A 24,194-nucleotide genomic window follows, 5' to 3' on the forward strand; every position below is an offset into this window, starting at 1 on the left:
AGTGAAACACTTGGGGGTTCGAAGCTCTCACAACACATCTAGATAAGTTCCTTAGGGGGTCTAGTTTCCAAAATGGGGTCACTTGTGGGGGGTTTCTACTGTTTAGGTACATTAGGGGCTCTGCAAACGCAATGTGACACCTGCAGACCATTCCATCTAAGTCTGCATTCCAAATGGCGCTCCTTCCCTTCCGAGCCCTCCCATGCGCCCAAACGGTGGTTCCCCCCACATATGGGGTATCGGCGCACTCAGGACAAATTGGACAACAACTTTTGGGGTCCAATTTCTCCTGTTACCCCTCAGGAAAATACAAAACTGGGGGCTAAAAAATAATTTTTGTGGGAAAAATTTTTTGTTTTATTTTTACGGCTTTGCATTATAAACTTCTGTGAAGCCCTTGGTGGGTCAACGTGCTCACCACATATCCAGATAAGTTCCTTAGGGGGTCTACTTTCCAAAATGGTGTCACTTGTGGGGGGTTTCAATGTTTAGGCACATCAGTGGCTCTCCAAACGCGACATGGTGTCCCATCTCGATTCCAGTCAATTTTGCATTGAAAAGTCAAATGACGCTCCTTCCGAGCACTGCCATGCGCCCAAACAGTGGTTTGCCCCCACAAATGAGGTATCAGCGTACTCAGGACAAATTGTACAACAACTTTTGGGGTCCATTTTCTCCTGTTACCCTTGGTAAAATAAAACAAATTGGAGCTGAAGTAAATTTTTTGTGAAAAAAAAGTTAAATGTTTTATTTAAACATTCCAAAAATTCCTGTGAAACACCTGAAGGGTTAATAAACTTCTTGAATGTGGTTTTGAGCACCTTGAGGGGTACAGTTTTTAGAATGGTGTCACACTTGGGTATTTTCTATCATATAGACCCCTCAAAATGACTTCAAATGAGATGTGGTCCCTAAAAAAAAAAATGGTGTTGTAGAAATGAGAAATTGCTGGTCAACTTTTAACCCTTAACTCCCTAACAAAAAAAAAAATTTGGTTCCAAAATTGTGCTGATGTAAAGTAGACATGTGGGAAATGTTACTTATTAAGTATTTTGTGACATGTTTCTTTGATTTAATTGCATAAAAACTCAAAGTTGGAAAATTGCGAAATTTTCAAAATTTTCGCCAAATTTCCTTTTTTTTCCACAAATAAACGCAGGTAATATCAAAGAAATTTTGCCACTAACATGAAGTACAATATGTCACGAGAAAACAATGTCAGAATCACCGGGATCCGTTGAAGCGTTCCAGAGTTATAACCTCATAAAGGGACAGTGGTCAGAATTGTAAAAATTGGCCCGGTCATTAACCCCTTCCCGACCTTTGACGCATACGCTGCGTCATGAAAGTCGGTGCCATTCCGACCCATGACGCAGCATATGCGTCATGGAATGATCGCGTCCCTGCAGATCGGGTGAAAGGGTTAACTCCCATTTCACCCGATCTGCAGGAACAGGGGGAGTGGTAGTTTAGCCCAGGGGGGGGTGGCTTCACCCCCTCGTGGCTACGATCGCTCTGATTGGCTGTTGAAAGTGAAACTGCCAATCTGAGCGATTTGTAATATTTCACCTAAAAAAATGGTGAAATGTTACAATCCAGCCATGGCCGATGCTGCAATATCATCGGCCATGGCTGGACACACTAATGTGCACCCACCCCACCGATCGCCCCCCAGCCCCCCGATCTGTGGTCCGCTCCCCTCGGTCCTGTGCTCCGCTCCCCCGTCCTCCTGCCCGCTCCCCCCGTGCTCCAATCACACCCCCCGTGCTCCAGTCAAACCCCCCCTGCACTCTGATCCCCCCCCCCCCCCGCACAGCGATCCCCCCCCCCCGTGCTCCGATCCACCCGCCCGCACAGCGATCCCCCACTCCGTGCTCCAATCCACCCCCCCGTGTTCCGATCCACCCCCCCGTGCTCCGACGCCCCCCCACCCCGTGGTCCCCCCCCATCCCATCATACTTGCCGATCCAGCCGGGGTCCCGTCCGTCTTCTGCCTGGGCGCCGCCATCTTCCAAAATGGCGGGCGCATGTGCAGTGCGCCCGCCGAATCTGCCGGCCGGCAGATTCGTTCCAGAGTGAATTTTGATCACTGAGATAGGTTATATCTCAGTGATCAAAAAAAAAAAAAAAAAAAAGTAAATGACCCCCCCCCCCCCCCCCTTTGTCACCCCCATAGGTAGGGACAATAAAATTTTTTTTTTTCTTCCACTAAGGTTGGGGTAAGAACTAGGGGTAGGGGTAGGGGTAGGGTTAGGGTTAGGGTAGGGTTAGGGCTAGGGTTAGGGTTTCGGTATGTGCACACGTATTCTGGTCCTCTGCGGATTTTTCCGCTGCGGATTTGATAAATCCACAGTGCTAAACCGCTGCGGATTTATGGCGGATTTACCATGTTTTTTCTGCGCATTTCAATGCGGTTTTACAACTGCGATTTTCTATTGGAGCAGTTGTAAAACCGCTGCGGAATCCGCAGAAAGAAGCGACATGCTGCGGAATGTAAACCGCTGCGTTTCCGTGCAGTTTTTCCGCAGCATGTGTACAGCGATTTTTGTTTCCCATAGGTTTGCATTGAACTGTAAACTCATGGGAAACTGCTGCGGATCCGCAGCGTTTTCCGCAGCGTGTGCACATACCTTTAGAATTAGGCTATGTGCACATGGTGCGGATTTGGCTGCGGATCCGCAGCAGTGTTCCATCAGGTTTACAGTACCATGTAAACATATGAAAAACCAAATCCGCTGTGCCCATGGTGCGGAAAATACCACACGGAAACGCTGCGTTGTATTTTCCGCAGCATGTCAATTCTTTGTGCGGATTCCGCAGCGTTTTACACCTATTCCTCAATAGGAATCCGCAGGTGAAATCCGGACAAAAAACACTGGAAATCCGCGGTAAATCCGCAGGTAAAACGCAGTGCCTTTTACCTGCGGATTTTTCAAAAATGATGCTGAAAAATCTCATACGAATCCGCAACGTTGGCACATAGCCTTAGGGTTAGGGTTGGAATTAGGGTTGCGGTTAGGGTTAGGGGTGTGTTGGGGTTACGGGAGTGTTGGGGTTAGGGTTGTGATTAGGGTTATGGCTACAGTTGGGATTAGGGTTAGGGGTGTGTTGGAGTTAGAATTGAGGGGTTTCCACTGTTTAGGCACATCAGGGGTCTCCAAACGCAACATGGCGCCACCATTGATTCCAGCCAATCTTGTATTCAAAAAGTCAAATGGTGCTCCCTCACTTCCGAGCCCCGACGTGTGCCCAAACAGTGGTTTACCCCCACATATGGGGTACCAGCATACTCAGGACAAACTGCGCAACAATTACTGGGGTCCAATTTCTACTGTTACCCTTGAGAAAATAAAAAATTGCTTGCTAAAACATAATTTTTGAGGAAAGAAAAATGATTTTTTATTTTCACGGCTCTGCGTTGTAAACGTCTGTGAAGCACTTGGGGGTTCAAAGTGCTCACCACATATCTAGATAAGTTCCTTTGGGGGTCTAGTTTCCAAAATGGGGTCACTTGTGGGGGGTTTCTACTGTTTAGGCACACCAGGGGCTCTGCAAACGCAACATGACGTCCGCAGACCATTCCATCAAAGTCTGCATTTCAAAAGTCACTACTTCCCTTCTGAGCCCCGACGTGTGCCCAAACAGTGGTTTACCCCCACACATGGGGTATCAGCGTACTCAGGAGAAACTGGACAACAACTTTTGGGGTCCAATTTCTCCTGTTACCCTTGGGAAAATAAAAAATTCTGGGCTAAAAATTATTTTTGAGGAAAGAAAACGTATTTATTATTTTCACTGCTCTGTGTTATGAACTTCTGTGAAGCACTTGGGGGTTCAAAGTGCTCACCTCACATCTAGATAAGTTCCTTTCGGGGTCTAGTTTCCAAAATGGGGTCACTTGTGGGGGGTTTCTACTGTTTAGCCACATCAGGGGCTCTGCAAACGCAACGTGACGCCCGAAGAGCATTCCATCAAAGTCTGCATTTCAAAACGTCACTTCTTCACTTCCGAGCCCCAGCATGTGCCCAAACAGTGGTTTACCCCCACACATGGGGTATCAGCGTACTCAGGAGAAACTGGACAACAACTTTTGGGGTCAAATTTCTCCTGTTACCCTTGGGAAAATAAAAAATTGCGGGCTAAAAAATCATTTTTGAGAAAAGAATTTTTTTTTTTTTTTCATGGCTCTGCGTTATAAATTTCTGTGAAGCACTTGAGGGTTCAAAGTGCTCACCACACATCTAGATTAGTTCCTTTGGGGGTCTAGTTTCCAAAATGGGGTCATTTGTGGGGGATCTCTAATGTTTAGGCACACAGGGGCTCTCCAAACGCGACATGGTGTCCGCTAACGATTGGAGCTAATTTTCCATTTAAAAAGCCAAATGGCGTGCCTTCCCTTCTGAGCCCTCCCGTGCGCCCAAACAGTGGTTTACCCCCACATATGGGGTATCAGCATACTCAGGACAAACTGGACAACAACATTTGTGGTCCAATTTCTCCTATTACTATTGGCAAAATAGGAAATTCCAGGCTAAAAAATCATTTTTGAGAAAAGAAAAATTATTTTTTATTTTCATGGCCCTGCATTATAAACTTCTGTGAAGCACCTGGGGGTTTAAAGTGCTCAGTATGCATCTAGATAAGTTCCTTGGGGGGTCTAGTTTCCAAAATGGGGTCACTTGTGGGGGAGCTCCATTGCATAGGCACACAGGGGCTCTCCAAATGCGACATGGTGTCCGCTAACAAATGGAGCTAATTTTCCATTCAAAAAGTCAAAAGGCGCGCCTTCCCTTCCGAGCCCTGCCGTGTGCCCAAACAGTGGTTTACCCCCACATATGAGGTATCGGCGTACTCGGGAGAAATTGCTCAACAAATTTTAAGATCCATTTTATCCTATCGCCCATGTGAAAATGAAAAAATTGAGGCGAAAAGAATTTTTTTGTGAAAAAAAAAGCACTTTTTCATTTTTACGGATCAATTTGTGAAGCACCTGAGGGTTTAAAGTGCTCACTAGGCATCTAGATAAGTTCCTTGGGGGTCCAGTTTCCAAAATGGGGTCACTTGTGGGGGAGCTCCAATGTTTAGGCACACAGGGTCTCTCCAAACGCGACATGGTGTCCGCTAACGATGGAGATAATTTTTCATTCAAAAAGTCAAATGGCGCTCCTTCCCTTCCGAGCCTTACCATGTGCCCAAACAGTGGTTTACCCCCACATGTGAGGTATCGGTGTGCTCAGGAGAAATTGCCAAACAAATTTTAGGATCCATTTTATCCTGTTGTCCATGTGAAAATGAAAAAATTGAGGCTAAAAGAATTTTTTTTGTGAAAAAATAGTACTTTTTCATTTTTACGGATCAATTTGTGAAGCAGCTGGGGGTTTAAAGGGCTCACTATGCATCTAGATAAGTTCCTTGGGGCGTCTAGTTTCCAAAATGCGGTCACTTGTGGGGGAGCTCCAATTTTTAGGCACACGGGGGCTCTCCAAACTTGACATGGTGTCCGCTAAAGAGTGGAGCCAATTTTTCATTCAAAAAGTCAAATGGCGCTCCTTCCTTTCCAAGCCCTGCCGTGTGCCCAAACAGTGGTTTACCCCCACATATGTGGTATCAGCGTACTCAGGATAAATTGGACAACAACTTTCGTGGTTCAGTTTCTCCTTTTACCATTGGGAAAATACAAAAATTGTTGCTGAAAAATCATTTTTGTGACTAAAAAGTTAAATGTTCATTTTTTCCTTCCATGTTGCTTCTGCTGCTGTGAAGCACCTGAAGGGTTAATAAACTTCTGGAATGTGGTTTAGTGCACCTTGAGGAGTGCAGTTTTTAGAATGGTGTCACTTTTGGGTATTTTGAGCCATATAGACCCCTCAAACTGACTTCAAATGTGAGGTGGTCCCTAAAAAAATGGTTTTGTAAATTTCGTTGTAAAAATGAGAAATCGCTGGTCAAATTTTAACCCTTATAACTTCCTAGCAAAAAAAAATTTTGTTTCCAAAATTGTGCTGATGTAAAGTAGACGTGTGGGAAATGTTATTTATTAACTATTTTGTGTCACATACCTCTCTGGTTTAACAGAATAAAAATTCAAAATGTGAAAATTGCGAAATTTTCAAAATTTTCGCCAAATTTCCGTTTTTATCACAAATAAACACAGAATTTATTGACCTAAATTTACCACTAACATGAAGCCCAATATGTCACGAAAAAACAATCTCAGAACCGCTAGGATCCATTGAAGCGTTCCTGAGTTATTACCTCATAAAGGGACACTGGTCAGAATTGCAAAAAACGGCAAGGTCTTTAAGGTCAAAATAGGCTGGGTCATGAAGGGGTTAACGTGCAAACCACCCTTGGGGGTAAAGGGGTTAAATATTCATGGCCGGTGATTAATGTCACGGACAGTGTAGGAAAGACTAAGTGCAACCCAAAGGGATGAGGGGACGGGAGCCCAACACTAGGGACTGGGGGAGTGGAGACCCCTAGGCAGAGCTAAAGTCTGTCTGCCCTAAACGTCCCTATAATATACGGCTCTGGCAAAAACTAAGAGGCCCCCGCACAATGTTCAGTTCGTCTGATTTTTCTCTTTATATTTTTGAGTAAAATGTAAATTGTTCTTTTATTCTATAAACTTCTGACAACATGTCTCCGAAGTTTCAAGCAATACATTTTGTTTTTATTTTCTGAAAATGAGAAATGGTCAAAATAACAAAAAAATGCATTGCCTACAGACCTCAAATAATGCAAAGAAAAACAAGTTCATAATCATTTAGACACAACAATACTAATGTTTTACCCCAGGAAGAGTTCAGGAATCAATGTTGTGTGGAATAACCATGATTGTTAATCCCGGCTTTCCTGCGTCTTGGCAGCTTTCCTGCAGTCTTCACACTGCTCCTGGTGATAAAATGTCAGCCGTTGTTCTTCATTTGATGAAGAAGAAAATATAATGGGCACACAGTAGAGTTCAAAGAGAGAGGTGCTGGCTGGACATCCAACGTCAAATATACAAGAAAAACAGCCGCACTCAAGTCTTAATTTCTATGTAGAAAGTTTTTTTGTTTTTATTAAAGTGCACAGGCACCACCCAAAAAAAAAATAAAAATGTTTATATATAGAGAAGGCAAGTGATTGCGGACAACAAGGTTTAACGTCCAGAGTTGCCAAGAGGCACCGTGGTGAAAGGCCGGGATCACACATGCGAGAAACACGTCCATGTCTCGCATGTGAAATCCAAGCTCTGGCGCCGGCACTCCAGAGCGGAGCGTGCGGCTCCATGTGTTTCTATGCAGCCGCACGCTCCGCTCCACAGTGCCGGCGCCAGAGCTTGGATTTCACATGCGAGACATGGACGTGTTTCTCGCATGTGTGATCCCGGCCATAGGGTGGGGATCCGTTTGATTATGCTGATGAAGTGACCCGTGTCGAGGACAAACGATTTGGTCTTTTTGACAAATGGGGTAAGACCTTTTTCCAAAAAAATGGACAGGGGGGAAAGGATGGAATTCGTTGATGCCACGACAGGGCGGCCCGGGGGATTGGTCAAGGATTTATGGATTTTTGGAAGCACATAAAAAAAACGGTATTGTTGGATATGGATTTGGTAAAAAAGTGGCTGTTTTCTGGTCTATACAATTGTTGGAAAGATATTTATCAGGAATTCCACTGATTCTAGATTTAATATTGGGGGTGGGGTCATGTGATAGGTGGATGTATCGGCTAGTTGGTTGTTTATTTCTTTAATATACCGTATATACTCGAGTATAAGCCGAGATTTTCAGCCCAAATTTTTGGGCTGAAAGTGCCCCCCTCGGCTTATACTCGAGTCACGGTAGCGGTGGGGTCGGCAGGTGAGGGGCTGAGGGCGCTGGGGTATACTTACCTAGTCCCAGCGATCCTCGCGCTGTCCCTGCCGTCCCACGGGCTTCGGCGCTGCAGTTTCTTCCTCTCTTCAGCGGTCACGTGGGACCGCTCATTACAGAAATGAATAAGCGGCTCCACCTCCCATAGGGGCGGAGCCGCTTATTCATTTCTCTAATCAGCGGTGCCGGTGACCGCTGATAGAGAAAGAAGCTGCAGCGCCGAAGACCGTGGGACGGCAGGGACAGCGCGAGGATCGCCAGGACTAGGTGAGTATGTTATATTCACCTGTCCTCGTTCCAGCCGCCTGGCATCGCTCCATCTTCCCGGCCGGCGCCTCCATCTTCCCGGCGTCTGCGCTCTCTGACTGTTCAGGCAGAGGGCGCGATGACGCATATAGTGTGCGCGGCGCCCTCTGCCTGATCAGTCAGAGCAGAGACGCCGGGAAGATGGAGGCGCCGGAACGAGACGCCGGGAGCTGCAATCAAGGGAGGTGAGTATGTGGTTTTTTTTCTTTATTGCGGCAGCGGCGGCACAAATTTATGTGGAGCATCTATGGGGCACAGTGAACGGTGCAGAGCACCGTATATGGCACAGCACAGCTATGGGGCACAGTGAACGGTGCAGAGCACCGTATATGGCACAGCACAGCTATGTATGGGGCACAGTGAACGGTGCAGAGCACCGTATATGGCACAGCACAGCTATGGGGCACAGTGAACGGTGCAGAGCACCGTATATGGAGCACAGCTATGTATGGGGCACAGTGAACGGTGCAGAGCACCGTATATGGCACAGCACAGCTATGGGGCACAGTGAACGGTGCAGAGCACCGTATATGGCACAGCACAGCTATGGGGCACAGTGAACGGTGCAGAGCACCGTATATGGCACAGCACAGCTATGGGGCACAGTGAACGGTGCAGAGCACCGTATATGGCACAGCTATGGGGCACAGTGAACGGTGCAGAGCACCGTATATGGCACATCTATGGGGCACAGTGAACGGTGCAGAGCACCGTATATGGCACAGCTAGGGGGCACAATGAACGGTGCAGAGCACTATATGGTTCACACCTATGGGGAAATATGAACGGTGCAGAGCACTATATGGCACAGCTATGGGGAAATAATGATCTATTTTTATTTTTGAAATTCACCGGTAAATGCTGCATTTCCACCCTAGGCTTATACTCGAGTCAATAAGTTTTCCCAGTTTTTTGTGGCAAAATTAGGGGGGTCGGCTTATACTCGGGTCGGCTTATACTCGAGTATATACGGTAATCGTTACGATTCATGATGACTATGGCCCCACCCTTATCCGCTGGTTTGATGATTATACCCTTGTTGGTACGTAGGGATTCTATAGCCTGTTTCTCTATGGGGGTAATATTGTGTCTGGTAGGGAAGTCTCCCCTTTGTTGTTTTGAGAGTAAATCCTGAGTGTCCCTTTGAATTAGGTCAATAACTGCCTCTGCTGCATGGTATGTGCAGGGTGGGCGAAACGAGCTCTTGTTATAGAGACCTAGAGAGGAGATAGATAATTCAGGGGTACGACTGTTGTCAGTGCAGGAAGGTGAATATGATTATCTTGTAAGCCAAAGTGTGTTTTCAACCTGATGCTGCGGTAAAAGTATTGTAAATCCTGCTCAAGCTTAAAGCTATCCCATGGAGGGGTTGGGCAAAAAGAAAGACCCCTTTGTAAGACTGCTAGTTCAACAGGATTTGGGGTATAGGAGGGTATGTTTATCACAGATTTTGTGTTCCTACCTGTGATCTCGTCACCATGCGTTCTGTTGCATTTATACTTGGACCTCCTTGTCGGTCTCCTCCACGTTGTCTCGGATTGCCTTTCCCAGATGGTCTGTTCCCTAAAAAACGTCCCTGATGTGAAGACCCACTGTTGTCGGAGCTGAAGGAGCCGGGTCGCCTTGAGGAATGATATCCTCAACCTTGACCAAAATTCGTGGACTCGTTCCATTTGACGCGTTCCAACCTGTAGTCTTCGGAGTCCCTGTAGAATTTGTTCCTCTTCTTTTCTTGGAGTGTTCTCCGATTGTCCTCTATAATTTTATCTGTCTTAATTTTCAAGTTCTGCCAATCCGTGTTAGAGATAGTTGAGCAGAGTTGTTCTTCTATTGATTTGACCTTGGTTTCTGTCCCAAGTATCGCCGTCTGGAGGGTTTCAATAGTGAGAAGGATAAGATCCAATGAGCACTTATTAAGAATTTGTTTGTACCTTTCACAGTAGTCGGGCTTATCAGCGAACAGTGTAGGACGTAGATTACACCGGAGACCCCTCGGATACGGTTCAACTTACCATGCAGCAGAGGCAGTTATTGACCTAATTCAAAGGGACACTCAGGATTTACTCTCAAAACAACAAAGGGGAGACTTCCCTACCAGACACAATATTACCCCCATAGAGAAACAGGCTATAGAATCCCTACGTACCAACAAGGGTATAATCATCAAACCAGCGGATAAGGGTGGGGCCATAGTCATCATGAATCGTAACGATTATATTAAAGAAATAAACAACCAACTAGCCGATACATCCACCTATCACATGACCCCACCCCCAATATTAAATCTAGAATCAGTGGAATTCTTGATAAATATCTTTCCAACAATTGTATAGACCAGAAAACAGCCACTTTTTTTTAACAAATCCATATCCAACAATACTGTTTTTTTATGTGCTTCCATAAATCCTTGACCAATCCCCCGGGCCGCCCTATTGTGGCATCAACGAATTCCATCCTTTCCCCCCTGTCCATTTTTTTGGAAAAATGTCTTACCCCATTTGTCAAAAAGACCAAATCGTTTGTCCTCGACACGGGTCACTTCATCAGCATAATCAAACGGATCCCCACCCTATCACCACGGTGCCTCTTGGCAACTCTGGACGTTAAACCTTGTTGTCCGCAATCACTTGCCTTCTCTATATATACATTTTTTTTTTTTGGGTGGTGCCTGTGCACTTGAATAAAAACAAAAAAAACTTTCTACATAGAAATTAAGACTTGAGTGCGGCTGTTTTCTTGTATATAGTTCTTCGTTTGATGGCTTGTGACTATCCATCTTCCTCTTGATTACATTCCAGAGGTTTTCAATGGGGTTCAGGTCTGGAGATTGGGCGGCTATGACAGGGATTTGATGTGGTGGTCTCTTAATTTTTGCCAGATCTGTAGGTTCTGCACCTATTGCCGAGCAGGAACCGAATTCCTGCCTGACACTGGCTATAATCCCTATCTAGGGATTGATGGGGTGTTAACTACACGCTCCCCACTACCACTAAAGACAACTGTGATAGACGAACAAGGGGGAAACTTAACTTGAGTAGACTAAGAGATGTAACACAGACATCCACCAGCAACACCAAAGAGAAGTAGCCAACTGCTATAACTTCAAGACACAACAGGGTGAAATGGAAATATCACCGGCAACTCCCAGCAGCAGGTTGGGAGTCTATAAACACCCAGGTCCGGGTGTGTCAATTAGAGCAGGAGAAAAATTGCCACTGAGTCAGTCAGAAGGGTTAAGGAGGTGTCTGCAAGGCCAGACGAATAGACCTTCTGCAACTAGATGCAGCTACTGTCTGTTGTCTGACACACCCGTGACAATACATCAGTAATGCCGCTATTCCCATAGACCTCCATGTTCGGTGTGCTGCTGAGGTGTGGACATTATTGCGGCACATCTGCCGGTCGTGGTACATGGGGTTAGCAGGAGCTGATCCATTTCTTTCTTGTCTTCTACAGATCCGGTGTGTAAAGTCTCTGTACAGAACACGAATGTGGGGAACAACGTCACGCTGAACTGCTCCTGCTCCTCGGATGGCGCTCGACCCTCGCAGTATAAATGGCAAAACGTCACTCACCGAGTGTCCGACCAGCAGAACCTCACCGTATCCATGGGGAAAGAGCCGCAGACTTTGTGGTGTGTCGCCAGTAATGAGGTCTCCAGTAGTGAAGCCACTGTCACTGTGCCCCGCCGAGGACCAGGTGAGTGTGTACGGCGGTCTACAGGCGGGCTGTACGTATAGTAAGCCAGTGCTGCACAGGTACCTGTCAGCTAAGGGCGGAACGAGCTGGATACGCACATATGGGTCCTCTGCGAGGAGCCGCTGACACTATAGGAACGTAGAGCAATGGCCTGTGCCGGGTACTCCAATATTTAACTACTTCTGCTCCGGCCATAGACTATGAAGGTCCAGGTGGTCTGCTTTCTGTGGTGACTTACCAAAACGTGACTGCTGTATAGCAGATGTACGAGATCCCGAGCTGCAGAGCGAGGAGCCGACTATCACACAGCCATACTCTCCAGAGAGAAGGCAGGCAGGGTTTATTACCACCGCTGCCTTCCCTATCACTGCTATGACATAAGAAGTCGTGGCAGCGCCTCCTCCACGGACCCCGTGGACATGTGATCGTTGGGTGTAGGGACGGAGCTGCTAGATCCCCAGTTACAGGGGAAATCACACACATATGTTATACACATTGGGGGAAAATGTATAAATAATTTTACAGAAAAGGAACATTATACAATGTATTCTAGTGCTTCTTTGTTGTCAGAAAGATAATATGAAAAACGCTGAATTATTTCGTATTCTTGCACTGATCTCATCTGATATTGTAAAAGGAGAGAGAATAAGAATTAAAAATGATCTTCTAGAAAGGTGGCGAGAGGCCTCCTAACAATGAGTACTCGGCCACTGCCTCATCCTCCATTGTTACATGATGAGAAGAATGAAGATCACTTCTCACAGCTGAGGGTTTGCTGCAGTCTTATCCGGTCCAGACAGTCGTCTGTGGTCTAGACGTCGCCGCAGTGAATGGTGTATACACGGTATATACCGGATGTGTGTGTAACATCTACACTGTGATTAGGGAGCGGCCATTTACCAAACTAATGTGCCACAACAATAGCGCACTGCTATGACTCTTATCAGAATTGTGGATTTTAGCTCCATTCACCCCTCGGGGACAGAATTAATATCCAGGCATACGCAGACGTCAGCAGTGCAGGTGAAAGGTGCAGAGGTGACGGCGGGGGGCTCAGGATCACAGCAGGGTGCAGAGGTGACTGCGGGGGCTCAGGATCACAGCAAGGTGAGGAGGTGACTGCGGGGGGGATCAGGATCACAGCAGGGTGCGGAGGTGACTGCGGGGGGCTCAGGATCACAGCAAGGTGCGGGGGTGACTGCGGGGGCTCAGGATCACAGCAAGGTGAGGAGGTGACTGCAGGGGGCTCAGGATCACAGCAAGGTGAGGAGGTGACTGCGGGGAGCTCAGGATCACAGCAAGGTGAGGAGGTGACTGCGGGGAGCTCAGGATCACAGCAAGGTGAGGAGGTGACTGCGGGGAGCTCAGGATCACAGCAAGGTGAGGAGGTGACTGCGGGGGGGCTCAGGATCACAGCAAGGTGCGGAGGTGACTGCAGGGGGCTCAGGATCACAGCAAGGTGAGGAGGTGAGTGCGGGGGGGCTCAGGATCACAGCAGGGTGCGGAGGTGACTGCGGGGGGGCTCAGGATCACAGCAGGGTGCGGAGGTGACTGCGGGGGGGATCAGGATCACAGCAGGGTGCGGAGGTGACTACGGGGGGCTCAGGATCACAGCAGGGTGCGGACGTGACTGCGGGGGGCTCAGGATCACAGCAGGGTGCGGAGGTGACTGCGGGGGGATCAGGATCACAGCAAGGTGAGGAGGTGACTGCGGGGGGGATCAGGATCACAGCAGGGTGCGGAGGTGACTGCAGGGGGCTCAGGATCACAGCAAGGTGAGGAGGTGAGTGCGGGGGGGCTCAGGATCACAGCAGGGTGCGGAGGTGACTGCGGGGGGGCTCAGGATCACAGCAGGGTGCGGAGGTGACTGCGGGGGGGATCAGGATCACAGCAGGGTGCGGAGGTGACTACGGGGGGCTCAGGATCACAGCAGGGTGCGGACGTGACTGCGGGGGGCTCAGGATCACAGCAGGGTGCGGAGGTGACTGCGGGGGGATCAGGATCACAGCAAGGTGAGGAGGTGACTGCGGGGGGGATCAGGATCACAGCAAGGTGAGGAGGTGACTGCGGGGGGATCAGGATCACAGCAAGGTGAGGAGGTGACTGCGGGGGGGATCAGGATCACAGCAAGGTGAGGAGGTGACTGCGGGGGGATCAGGATCACAGCAAGGTGAGGAGGTGACTGCGGGGGGATCAGGATCACAGCAAGGTGCGGGGGGCTCAGGATCACAGAAAGGTGCGGGGGTGACTGCGGGGGATCAGGATCACAGCAAGGTGTGGGGATGACTGCGGGGGATCAGGATCACAGCAAGGTGCGGAGTTGACAGTGGGGGGCTGAGGATCACAGCAAGGTGAGGAAGTGACTGGGGGATCAGGATCATAGCAGGGTGCGGAGGTGACTGCGGGGGATCAGGATCACAGCAGGGTGCGGAGGTGACTGCGGGGGGGATCAGGATCACAGCAAGGTGCGGGGGTGACTGCGGGGGGCTCAGGATCACAGAAAGGTGCGGGGGTGACTGTGGGGGATCAGGATCACAGCAGGGTGCGGGGGTGACTGCGGGGGGCTCAGGATCACAGAAAGGTGCGGGGGTGACTGCGGGGGATCAGGATCACAGCAAGGTGCGGGGATGACTGCGGGGGATCAGGATCACAGCAAAGTGCGGAGTTGACAGTGGGGGGCTCAGGGTCACAGCAGGGTGCGGAGGTGACTGCGGGGGATCAGGATCACAGCAAGGTGCGGGGGTGACTGCGGGGGATCAGGATCACAGCAGGGTGCGGAGGTGACTGCGGGGGCTCAGGATCACAGCAAGGTGCAGGGGATCAGGATCACAGCAAGGTGCGGGGGTGACTGCGGGGGATCAGGATCACAGCAAGGTGCGGGGGTGACTGCGGGGGATCAGGATCACAGCAAGGTGCGGGGGTGACTGCGGGGGCTCAGGATCACAGAAAGGTGCGGGGGTGACTGTGGGGGATCAGGATCACAGCAGGGTGCGGGGGTGACTGCGGGGGGCTCAGGATCACAGAAAGGTGCGGGGATGACTGCGGGGGATCAGGATCACAGCAAAGTGCGGAGTTGACAGTGGGGGGCTCAGGGTCACAGCAGGGTGCGGAGGTGACTGCGGGGGATCAGGATCACAGCAAGGTGCGGGGGTGACTGCGGGGGATCAGGATCACAGCAGGGTGCGGAGGTGACTGCGGGGGCTCAGGATCACAGCAAGGTGCAGGGGATCAGGATCACAGCAAGGTGCGGGGGTGACTGCGGGGGATCAGGATCACAGCAAGGTGCGGGGGTGACTGCGGGGGATCAGGATCACAGCAAGGTGCGGGGGTGACTGCGGGGGATCAGGATCACAGCAAGGTGCGGGGGTGACTGCGGGGGCTCAGGATCACAGACTGCCCTTAGCAAGCGCACAGCACGATCACCAGGTAGACAGCCATTGTTCTCGGCAGCACGTGCTCACACTGGAGGATGTGCTTCTGAGAACGGGACGATGATCTTTTGATATAACCCGGCCCTACGGTGCAGCACCGAGAGATCTTCAACCCTTTTGCAATAGAGCTGTAAGCACTACTGATCCCAGCACTACGAGGCTCTAAAACATGCTGACTAGCTGGAAATTATGGTAGGTGTTTTTGTGCTGGTCTTGAAGAGTCTTAAAATCTAAGACCCCAATTACCAGGAGGGGAGCACTTTATCAGCTCGCTCCCGTGCACTAGATTATAATTGCCGCCACTTTATGGGGTGGATCATAGTTAATCTGTTGGGCTGTTGATGGCCACACCCTCCTGTTAAGCTCCACCCACAATTAAATATTAATGTTGAAATCGAAACGTTTGAAAAAAATGAAGATTTCTCTGTCGTTTCATTGGTGGACGCAGGAACCATGGGTTATATGCTGCCACCTGGAGGCTGACACTGGGAATACTCCTTAGAAAGAAAAGCCAGCTGGGGGAGTCAGACTCTGGCCTGAGGGGGGCAAACTCTGGGGGGGGGGGGGGAGACGGGGGCAGACTCTGGTCTGGGGGGGCCAGACTGGTCTGTGGAAGGGGGCAGACTCTGGTCTGGGGGGGGCAGACTCTGGCATGGGGGTGTTAGACTCTGGCCTGAGGGGAGGGGGGGGGGGGCAGACTCTGGGCTGAGGAGGGGGGGCAGACTCTGGCCTGAGGAGGAGGGGGGGGGGGCAGACTCTGGCCTGAGGAGGGGGGGGCAGACTCTGGCCTGAGGAGGGGGGGGCAGACTCTGGCCTGAGGAGGGGGGGGGGCAGACTCTGGCCTGAGGAGGGGGGGGGGGGGCAGACTCTGGCCTGAGGAGGAGGGGGGGGGGGGGGCAGACTCAGGCCTGAGGAGGGGGGGGGGCAGACTCTGGCCTGAGGAGGAGGAGGGGGGGCAGACTCTGGCCTGAGGAGGAGGGGGGGGCAGACTCTGGCCTGAGGAGGAGGGGGGGGGGGGGGCAGACTCTGGCCTGAGGAGGAGGAGGGGGGGGGCAGACTCTGGCATGAGGAGGGGGGGGCAGACTCTGGCCTGAGGAGGAGGGGGGGGGGCAGACTCAGGCCTGAGGAGGGGGGGGGGCAGACTCTGGCCTGAGGAGGAGGAGGGGGGAGCAGACTCTGGCATGAGGAGGGGGGGGCAGACTCTGGCCTGAGGAGGAGGAGGGGGGGGCAGACTCTGGCCTGAGGAGGGGGGCAGACTCTGGCCTGAGGAGGAGGGGGGGGGGCAGACTCTGGCCTGAGGAGGAGGAGGGGGGGGGCAGACTCTGGCATGAGGAGGGGGGGGCAGACTCTGGCCTGAGGAGGAGGGGGGGGGGGCAGACTCAGGCCTGAGGAGGGGGGGGGGGCAGACTCTGGCCTGAGGAGGAGGAGGGGGGAGCAGACTCTGGCATGAGGAGGGGGGGGGCAGACTCTGGCCTGAGGAGGAGGAGGGGGGGGCAGACTCTGGCCTGAGGAGGGGGGCAGACTCTGGCCTGAGGAGGAGGGGGGGGGGGCAGACTCTGGCCTGAGGAGGAGGAGGGGGGGGGCAGACTCTGGCATGAGGAGGGGGGGGCAGACTCTGGCCTGTGGGGGGCAGACTCTGGCCTGGGGGGGCAGACTCTGGCCTGAGGGGGGCAGACTTGTTTTATCCTTGATTAGACAGGTTAGGAACTTGCTCTTTTCTCTTTCTGTACTCTGTCATCTCTTAGGGTGGTGTCTTCCTTATCCTGCTCTTTTTGGCCTACCCTCCTTGATGCCTGGCTGGGTTAGATAATGCTGGCCATGTTTCCATCTTTTCCCCTAGAGGAGCGCTGGCCCGGTATGTCCCGTTCGAGTGTGACGGCAGGTTGTTCACGCTTCTGCTGTGTGGTTGATGGGGTTTTACGTCTCTGATGGTCTCCTCCATTACAGCTTCTTCTGATAGGTGACAGGTCAGGACCGAGTTGAAGGTGGAGGTCAGGACTAGATTCCAGGGTATTCTTGGTCTTCGCATATCTGGCAGGAGTCTCCTCCAGCTTAGACTGAAGATGTTGGTGCCTTCTGAGCTCCGCATTCTTCAGATTGAGTCCAGATCTCCCGGTGTTCGTCACACATATCCAGGGCACCATTCATAGCATCCAGATAGACCTTTCCCACTGGTTTCCTCTTCTGCCCAATTTCTTGGTTGTTTTAGTTACTGGCAGCATTGCTGGGTCCGCAGTTCGGAAGGTTCTGGGTCTAATGGATTAGGATTGTCTGACTAAGATGAAGGAACAAGAATCTTCTTCTAGTCTTCGTCATCCTTCTGGTCTTCTCCATTGGTCCTGATCAGAGAGATCTCTCCTTCCCGATTTTCTGGCCGGGTGATTCTTACCGCTCTAGTGATCTCTTCTATCGGGCGAGTCTCTGAAGGGGCCGTCTCCGGTCTTGCCTTGTGTCGAGCTCCATCCTTAGCGTGGTCCTCTGCTTTTCACCTTAATGAGGAGATTGTGCTTCTTCCTTTAGGTGCTTGGTCTCCTCTCTCGGAGAGGGTCTTACACAACGTGACATAGTCGGGGTGCTGCAGCTCTGCCGGTCTCTCACAGCCCCACTTGGACGTTTGGTTGCATTGAGGATCGTCTTAAGTTCTGGCTGAGGTCCCACCTCTTCTTGGGCTGCCATTGTTCTCTTCTTTCTGGCTGCGTTGGGTCGCCCCTGCCAGGACAGTGCTTTCTCCCTGCAGGGTAGAAGCCTCATGGGTCTTGGGCCTCCAGGCTTCTGTTCTTCTCTTCCAGAGGGCCACTACTTAGTCTTCTGTCCACCTTTTTGTGACGCTCTTTCCTTTATGTCTAGGGATGCAATTCTTAGCAGAAGAGGACTACAAGTGACAGCTGTTCGGGCAGTAACCTGCAGGATGGTTCGGACAGCTGAAGGCGTGCCATGCTTCCTGTGTTCCCCAATGAAGCGACCAAGAAAGAAATGTTTTTGACATTTAGTGTAAAATCTTTGTCACATAGCCATTTTAGAGGGCTCTTGTTGCTCTTGTACTGACTGAATACCTGTGTGTCGGGGTTGCTGATGGAGACGGCTCTCTAAGGTGTATTCTCAGTGTCGGCCTCCAGGTGGCAGCATATGACCCGTGGTTCTTACGCCCCTTAATGTCGGCTACAAGAGAGATTTTACTGTGATGCTTAAAAAAAACTCTCCGCGCCCATCGCCGGCATCACTGTTATATGTGAGTGTGAAATCCCAGGGCGAAGGAGCAGCGTGACCCACGGGGTATCATTACACCCCCGAATAAAGGTAATGACCCCAAAAAGGGGGGCTCATCACTAATCATTAATCTGATCTATCCCACAGACCTTGACAAGAGACCACACTACCCCATCATCGCTGCCGTCCTGCTGATACTGATCGTCCTCGTCATCATCGGGCTGGTACTGAAATGTAAGTGTGAGTGCTCCCCTGCCATATCTGCCCTGTACTGTATATACCCCTGGACCAGAGCCATAGTGCCCCCATAATAGTGGTAGTGCCCCTGTAATACACAGCCATAGTGCCCCCATAATAGTGGTAGTGCCCCTGTAATACACAGCCATAGTGCCCCCATAATAGTGGTAGTGCCCCTGTAATACACAGCCATAGTGCCCCCATAATAGTGGTAGTGCCCCTGTAATACACAGCCATAGTGCCCCCATAATAGTGGTAGCGCCACTGTAATAAAGCCAAAGTGCCCCCATAATAGTCTCATGGTGTGCCTTTAACAAAGTGACCGTTGTACCCCCCTAATGTCGGCAGTGCCCCTATAATGAAGTGGCCACAGGACTCTATGATATTCTGATAGTGCCCATGAATTATATATTCCCACAGTGCCCCCATAACAGTGGTAATGCCTCTATAATGGAGCGCCCCCAATACCCCCGTAATAGACTAGTTATACCCCTTTGGTAGAGCTCTGTAGTTCCCCATAAGAGCACCCCAGTATCAGTCTGATAGCGCCCCTATAATAAAGCCTCCGTCTCCGTTAGCTGCAGTCCGGTGTCGGCCGTTCTTGCCGCAGTCTCTGGTTTCTGTGATTTCTCGCGGTCTGAGATCACGACGAGATTTCCTGAATTGGTTTTCTCTTTAGTTGGATTTCTAGATGGCCGCCTTCTGAGATCCTGCCGTCCGGAGAGACAGCAAGTGCCGACTACAGGTGAGAGCCGTCTGTGGGAGTGATGGAGAGGGCTGGCACAGGCCCCCTGTTCACGCAACGTTGGGGTCTCGTCAGCCGCCGGAGGGGTGTCTGGTCAGCCGCCGGAGGGGTGTCTGGTCAGCCGCCGGAGGGGTGTCTGGTCAGCCGCCGGAGGGGTGTCTGGTCAGCCGCCGGAGGGGTGTCTGGTCAGCCGCCGGAGGGGTGTCTGGTCAGCCGCCGGAGGGGTGTCTGGTCAGCCGCCGGAGGGGTGTCTGGTCAGCCGCCGGCGCCCCTTTAACATTAGGTACGCAAGTCGTGCGGATGTATGCGGATGCCTTCCCATGCGTCGTTTTGACGATGTGGTGACCCGTGGCAAATGCAACTTGTTGGAATTTGTTTTTTTCTCTGCAGTGTCAAAACAACACATGCGGAGGCATCCGCACACATCTGCACGTCCTGCGTACCTAATGCTAAAGATAGGTACGCAGGCCACATGCGGACGTAGGCGGAGCTGAGCAGCGGAGGTGCGGCCGTGGGCGGGGCTTCATGGAGGAAGTCTGCAACCCTCCGCAGCTCAGCGAAACGCTAGTGTGAAACCGGCCGCACATCCCTCTCTCCAGTCCGGCAGCACAGACTTTACACGTCCGGGTGGGCCGCACTTCTCAGCCCACTGGTGTTTATCAGTCAGGTTAATCTGATGCATGTGATGGTGGGGCTGCGGGGGCCAGCTGTCAGGAAGAAGGCAGAGAGGACTTATTACCGTCCCTGCTGTATACACCGTGCTGGGCAGTGCTGTCTGTACAGTATATAGGAAGTCCTGGCAGTGTCTGTACAGTATATAGGAAGTCCTGGCGGTGCTGTCTGTACAGTATATAGGAAGTCCTGGCAGTGTCTGTACAGTATATAGGAAGTCCCGGCAGCGCTGTCTGTACAGTATATAGGAAGTCCTGGCGGTGCTGTCTGTACAGTATATAGGAAGTCCTGGCAGCGCTGTCTGTACAGTATATAGGAAGTCCTGGCAGTGTCTGTACAGTATATAGGAAGTCCTGGCAGCGCTGTCTGTACAGTATATAGGAAGTCCTGGCAGTGTCTGTACAGTATATAGGAAGTCCTGGCGGTGCTGTCTGTACAGTATATAGGAAGTCCTGGCAGTGTCTGTACAGTATATAGGAAGTCCCGGCAGCGCTGTCTGTACAGTATATAGGAAGTCCTGGCAGCGCTGTCTGTACAGTATATAGGAAGTCCCGGCAGCGCTGTCTGTACAGTATATAGGAAGTCCTGGCAGTGTCTGTACAGTATATAGGAAGTCCTGGCGGTGCTGTCTGTACAGTATATAGGAAGTCCTGGCAGTGTCTGTACAGTATATAGGAAGTCCCGGCAGCGCTGTCTGTACAGTATATAGGAAGTCCTGGCGGTGCTGTCTGTACAGTATATAGGAAGTCCTGGCAGCGCTGTCTGTACAGTATATAGGAAGTCCTGGCAGTGTCTGTACAGTATATAGGAAGTCCTGGCAGCGCTGTCTGTACAGTATATAGGAAGTCCTGGCAGTGCTGTCTGTACAGTATATAGGAAGTCCCGGCGGCGCTGTCTGTACAGTATATAGGAAGTCCTGGCAGTGCTGTCTGTACAGTATATAGGAAGTCCCGGCGGCGCTGTCTGTACAGTATATAGGAAGTCCCGGCGGCGCTGTCTGTACAGTATATAGGAAGTCCCGGCAGCGCTGTCTGTACAGTATATAGGAAGTCCCGGCAGCGCTGTCTGTACAGTATATAGGAAGTCCCGGCAGTGCTGTCTGTACAGTATATAGGAAGTCCTGGCGGCGCTGTCTGTACAGTATATAGGAAGTCCCGGCAGCGCTGTCTGTACAGTATATAGGAAGTCCCGGCAGCGCTGTCTGTACAGTATATAGGAAGTCCCGGCAGCGCTGTCTGTACAGTATATAGGAAGTCCTGGCGGCGCTGTCTGTACAGTATATAGGAAGTCCTGGCACCGCTGTCTGTACAGTATATAGGAAGTCCCGGCACCGCTGTCTGTACAGTATATAGGAAGTCCTGGCAGCGCTGTCTGTACAGTATATAGGAAGTCCTGGCACCGCTGTCTGTACAGTATATAGGAAGTCCTGGCAGCGCTGTCTGTACAGTATATAGGAAGTCCTGGCAGCGCTGTCTGTACAGTATATAGGAAGTCCTGGCACCGCTGTCTGTACAGTATATAGGAAGTCCTGGCAGCGCTGTATGTACAGTATATAGGAAGTCCCGGCACCGCTGTCTGTACAGTATATAGGAAGTCCCGGCAGCGCTGTCTGTACAGTATATAGGAAGTCCTGGCGGTGCTGTCTGTACAGTATATAGGAAGTCCCGGCACCCCTGTCTGTACAGTATATAGGAAGTCCTGGCACCGCTGTATGTACAGTATATAGGAAGTCCTGGCAGCGCTGTCTGTACAGTATATAGGAAGTCCTGGCACCGCTGTCTGTACAGTATATAGGAAGTCCTGGCAGCGCTGTCTGTACAGTATATAGGAAGTCCTGGCAGCGCTGTCTGTACAGTATATAGGAAGTCCTGGCAGTGTCTGTACAGTATATAGGAAGTCCTGGCAGTGTCTGTACAGTATATAGGAAGTCCTGGCAGTGTCTGTACAGTATATAGGAAGTCCTGGCAGTGTCTGTACAGTATATAGGAAGTCCTGGCGGTTCTGTCTGTACAGTATATAGGAAGTCCTGGCGGTGCTGTCTGTACAGTATATAGGAAGTCCTGGCGGTGCTGTCTGTACAGTATATAGGAAGTCCCGGCAGTGCTGTCTGTACAGTATATAGGAAGTCCCGGCAGCGCTGTCTGTACAGTATATAGGAAGTCCCGGCAGCGCTGTCTGTACAGTATATAGGAAGTCCTGGCAGCGCTGTCTGTACAGTATATAGGAAGTCCTGGCAGTGCTGTCTGTACAGTATATAGGAAGTCCTGGCAGTGCTGTCTGTACAGTATATAGGAAGTCCTGGCAGTGCTGTCTGTACAGTATATAGGAAGTCCTGGCAGCGCTGTCTGTACAGTATATAGGAAGTCCTGGCACCGCTGTCTGTACAGTATATAGGAAGTCCTGGCAGCGCTGTCTGTACAGTATATAGGAAGTCCCGGCAGCGCTGTCTGTACAGTATATAGGAAGTCCTGGCAGTGTCTGTACAGTATATAGGAAGTCCTGGCAGCGCTGTCTGTACAGTATATAGGAAGTCCTGGCAGCGCTGTCTGTACAGTATATAGGAAGTCCTGGCAGTGCTGTCTGTACAGTATATAGGAAGTCCTGGCAGTGTCTGTACAGTATATAGGAAGTCCTGGCAGCGCTGTCTGTACAGTATATAGGAAGTCCTGGCAGTGTCTGTACAGTATATAGGAAGTCCTGGCAGCGCTGTCTGTACAGTATATAGGAAGTCCTGGCAGCGCTGTCTGTACAGTATATAGGAAGTCCTGGCACCGCTGTCTGTACAGTATATAGGAAGTCCCGGCACCGCTGTCTGTACAGTATATAGGAAGTCCCGGCAGTGCTGTCTGTACAGTATATAGGAAGTCCCGGCGGCGCTGTCTGTACAGTATATAGGAAGTCCTGGCAGTGCTGTCTGTACAGTATATAGGAAGTCCTGGCACCGCTGTCTGTACAGTATATAGGAAGTCCTGGCAGTGCTGTCTGTACAGTATATAGGAAGTCCCGGCAGCGCTGTCTGTACAGTATATAGGAAGTCCTGGCAGCGCTGTCTGTACAGTATATAGGAAGTCCTGGCAGCGCTGTCTGTACAGTATATAGGAAGTCCCGGCACCGCTGTCTGTACAGTATATAGGAAGTCCTGGCAGCGCTGTCTGTACAGTATATAGGAAGTCCTGGCAGCGCTGTCTGTACAGTATATAGGAAGTCCCGGCACCGCTGTCTGTACAGTATATAGGAAGTCCTGGCAGCGCTGTCTGTACAGTATATAGGAAGTCCTGGCAGCGCTGTCTGTACAGTATATAGGAAGTCCTGGCGGTGCTGTCTGTACAGTATATAGGAAGTCCTGGCGGCGCTGTCTGTACAGTATATAGGAAGTCCTGGCAGTGCTGTCTGTACAGTATATAGGAAGTCCTGGCAGCGCTGTCTGTACAGTATATAGGAAGTCCCGGCAGCGCTGTCTGTACAGTATATAGGAAGTCCCGGCAGCGCTGTCTGTACAGTATATAGGAAGTCCTGGCACCGCTGTCTGTACAGTATATAGGAAGTCCTGGCGGTGCTGTCTGTACAGTATATAGGAAGTCCCGGCACCCCTGTCTGTACAGTATATAGGAAGTCCTGACAGTGTCTGTACAGTATATAGGAAGTCCCGGCAGTGCTGTCTGTACAGTATATAGGAAGTCCTGGCAGTGTCTGTACAGTATATAGGAAGTCCTGGCAGTGTCTGTACAGTATATAGGAAGTCCTGGCAGCGCTGTCTGTACAGTATATAGGAAGTCCTGGCACCCCTGTCTGTACAGTATATAGGAAGTCCTGACAGTGTCTGTACAGTATATAGGAAGTCCCGGCAGTGCTGTCTGTACAGTATATAGGAAGTCCTGGCAGTGTCTGTACAGTATATAGGAAGTCCTGGCAGTGTCTGTACAGTATATAGGAAGTCCTGGCAGTGTCTGTACAGTATATAGGAAGTCCTGGCAGCGCTGTCTGTACAGTATATAGGAAGTCCTGGCAGCGCTGTCTGTACAGTATATAGGAAGTCCT

At 50.8% G+C, this 24,194-nt stretch overlaps 1 protein-coding gene across 6 annotated transcripts in view; it reads left to right on the forward strand.

Annotated features, from left to right (window-relative positions):
- The window catches only part of LOC138672452 (uncharacterized), a 91,035-nt gene that overhangs the window by 17,256 nt on the left and 49,585 nt on the right, over positions 1-24,194 (forward strand). For 4 of the 6 annotated variants that reach the window (XM_069760425.1, XM_069760426.1, XM_069760428.1 and 1 more), the window contains exons 3-5: positions 11,622-11,864; positions 18,650-18,736; positions 19,419-19,484. In XM_069760425.1, coding sequence (XP_069616526.1) covers positions 11,622-11,864; positions 18,650-18,736; positions 19,419-19,484 — 396 coding nt within the window. The remainder of the gene's footprint in view (positions 1-11,621; positions 11,865-18,649; positions 18,737-19,418; positions 19,485-24,194) is intronic. The other 2 variants (XM_069760427.1, XM_069760431.1) reach the window with 1 other exon arrangement.

The sequence above is a fragment of the Ranitomeya imitator genome, chromosome 3, assembly GCF_032444005.1.
Source record: "Ranitomeya imitator isolate aRanImi1 chromosome 3, aRanImi1.pri, whole genome shotgun sequence".
NCBI classification, from domain to species: Eukaryota; Metazoa; Chordata; class Amphibia; order Anura; family Dendrobatidae; genus Ranitomeya; species Ranitomeya imitator.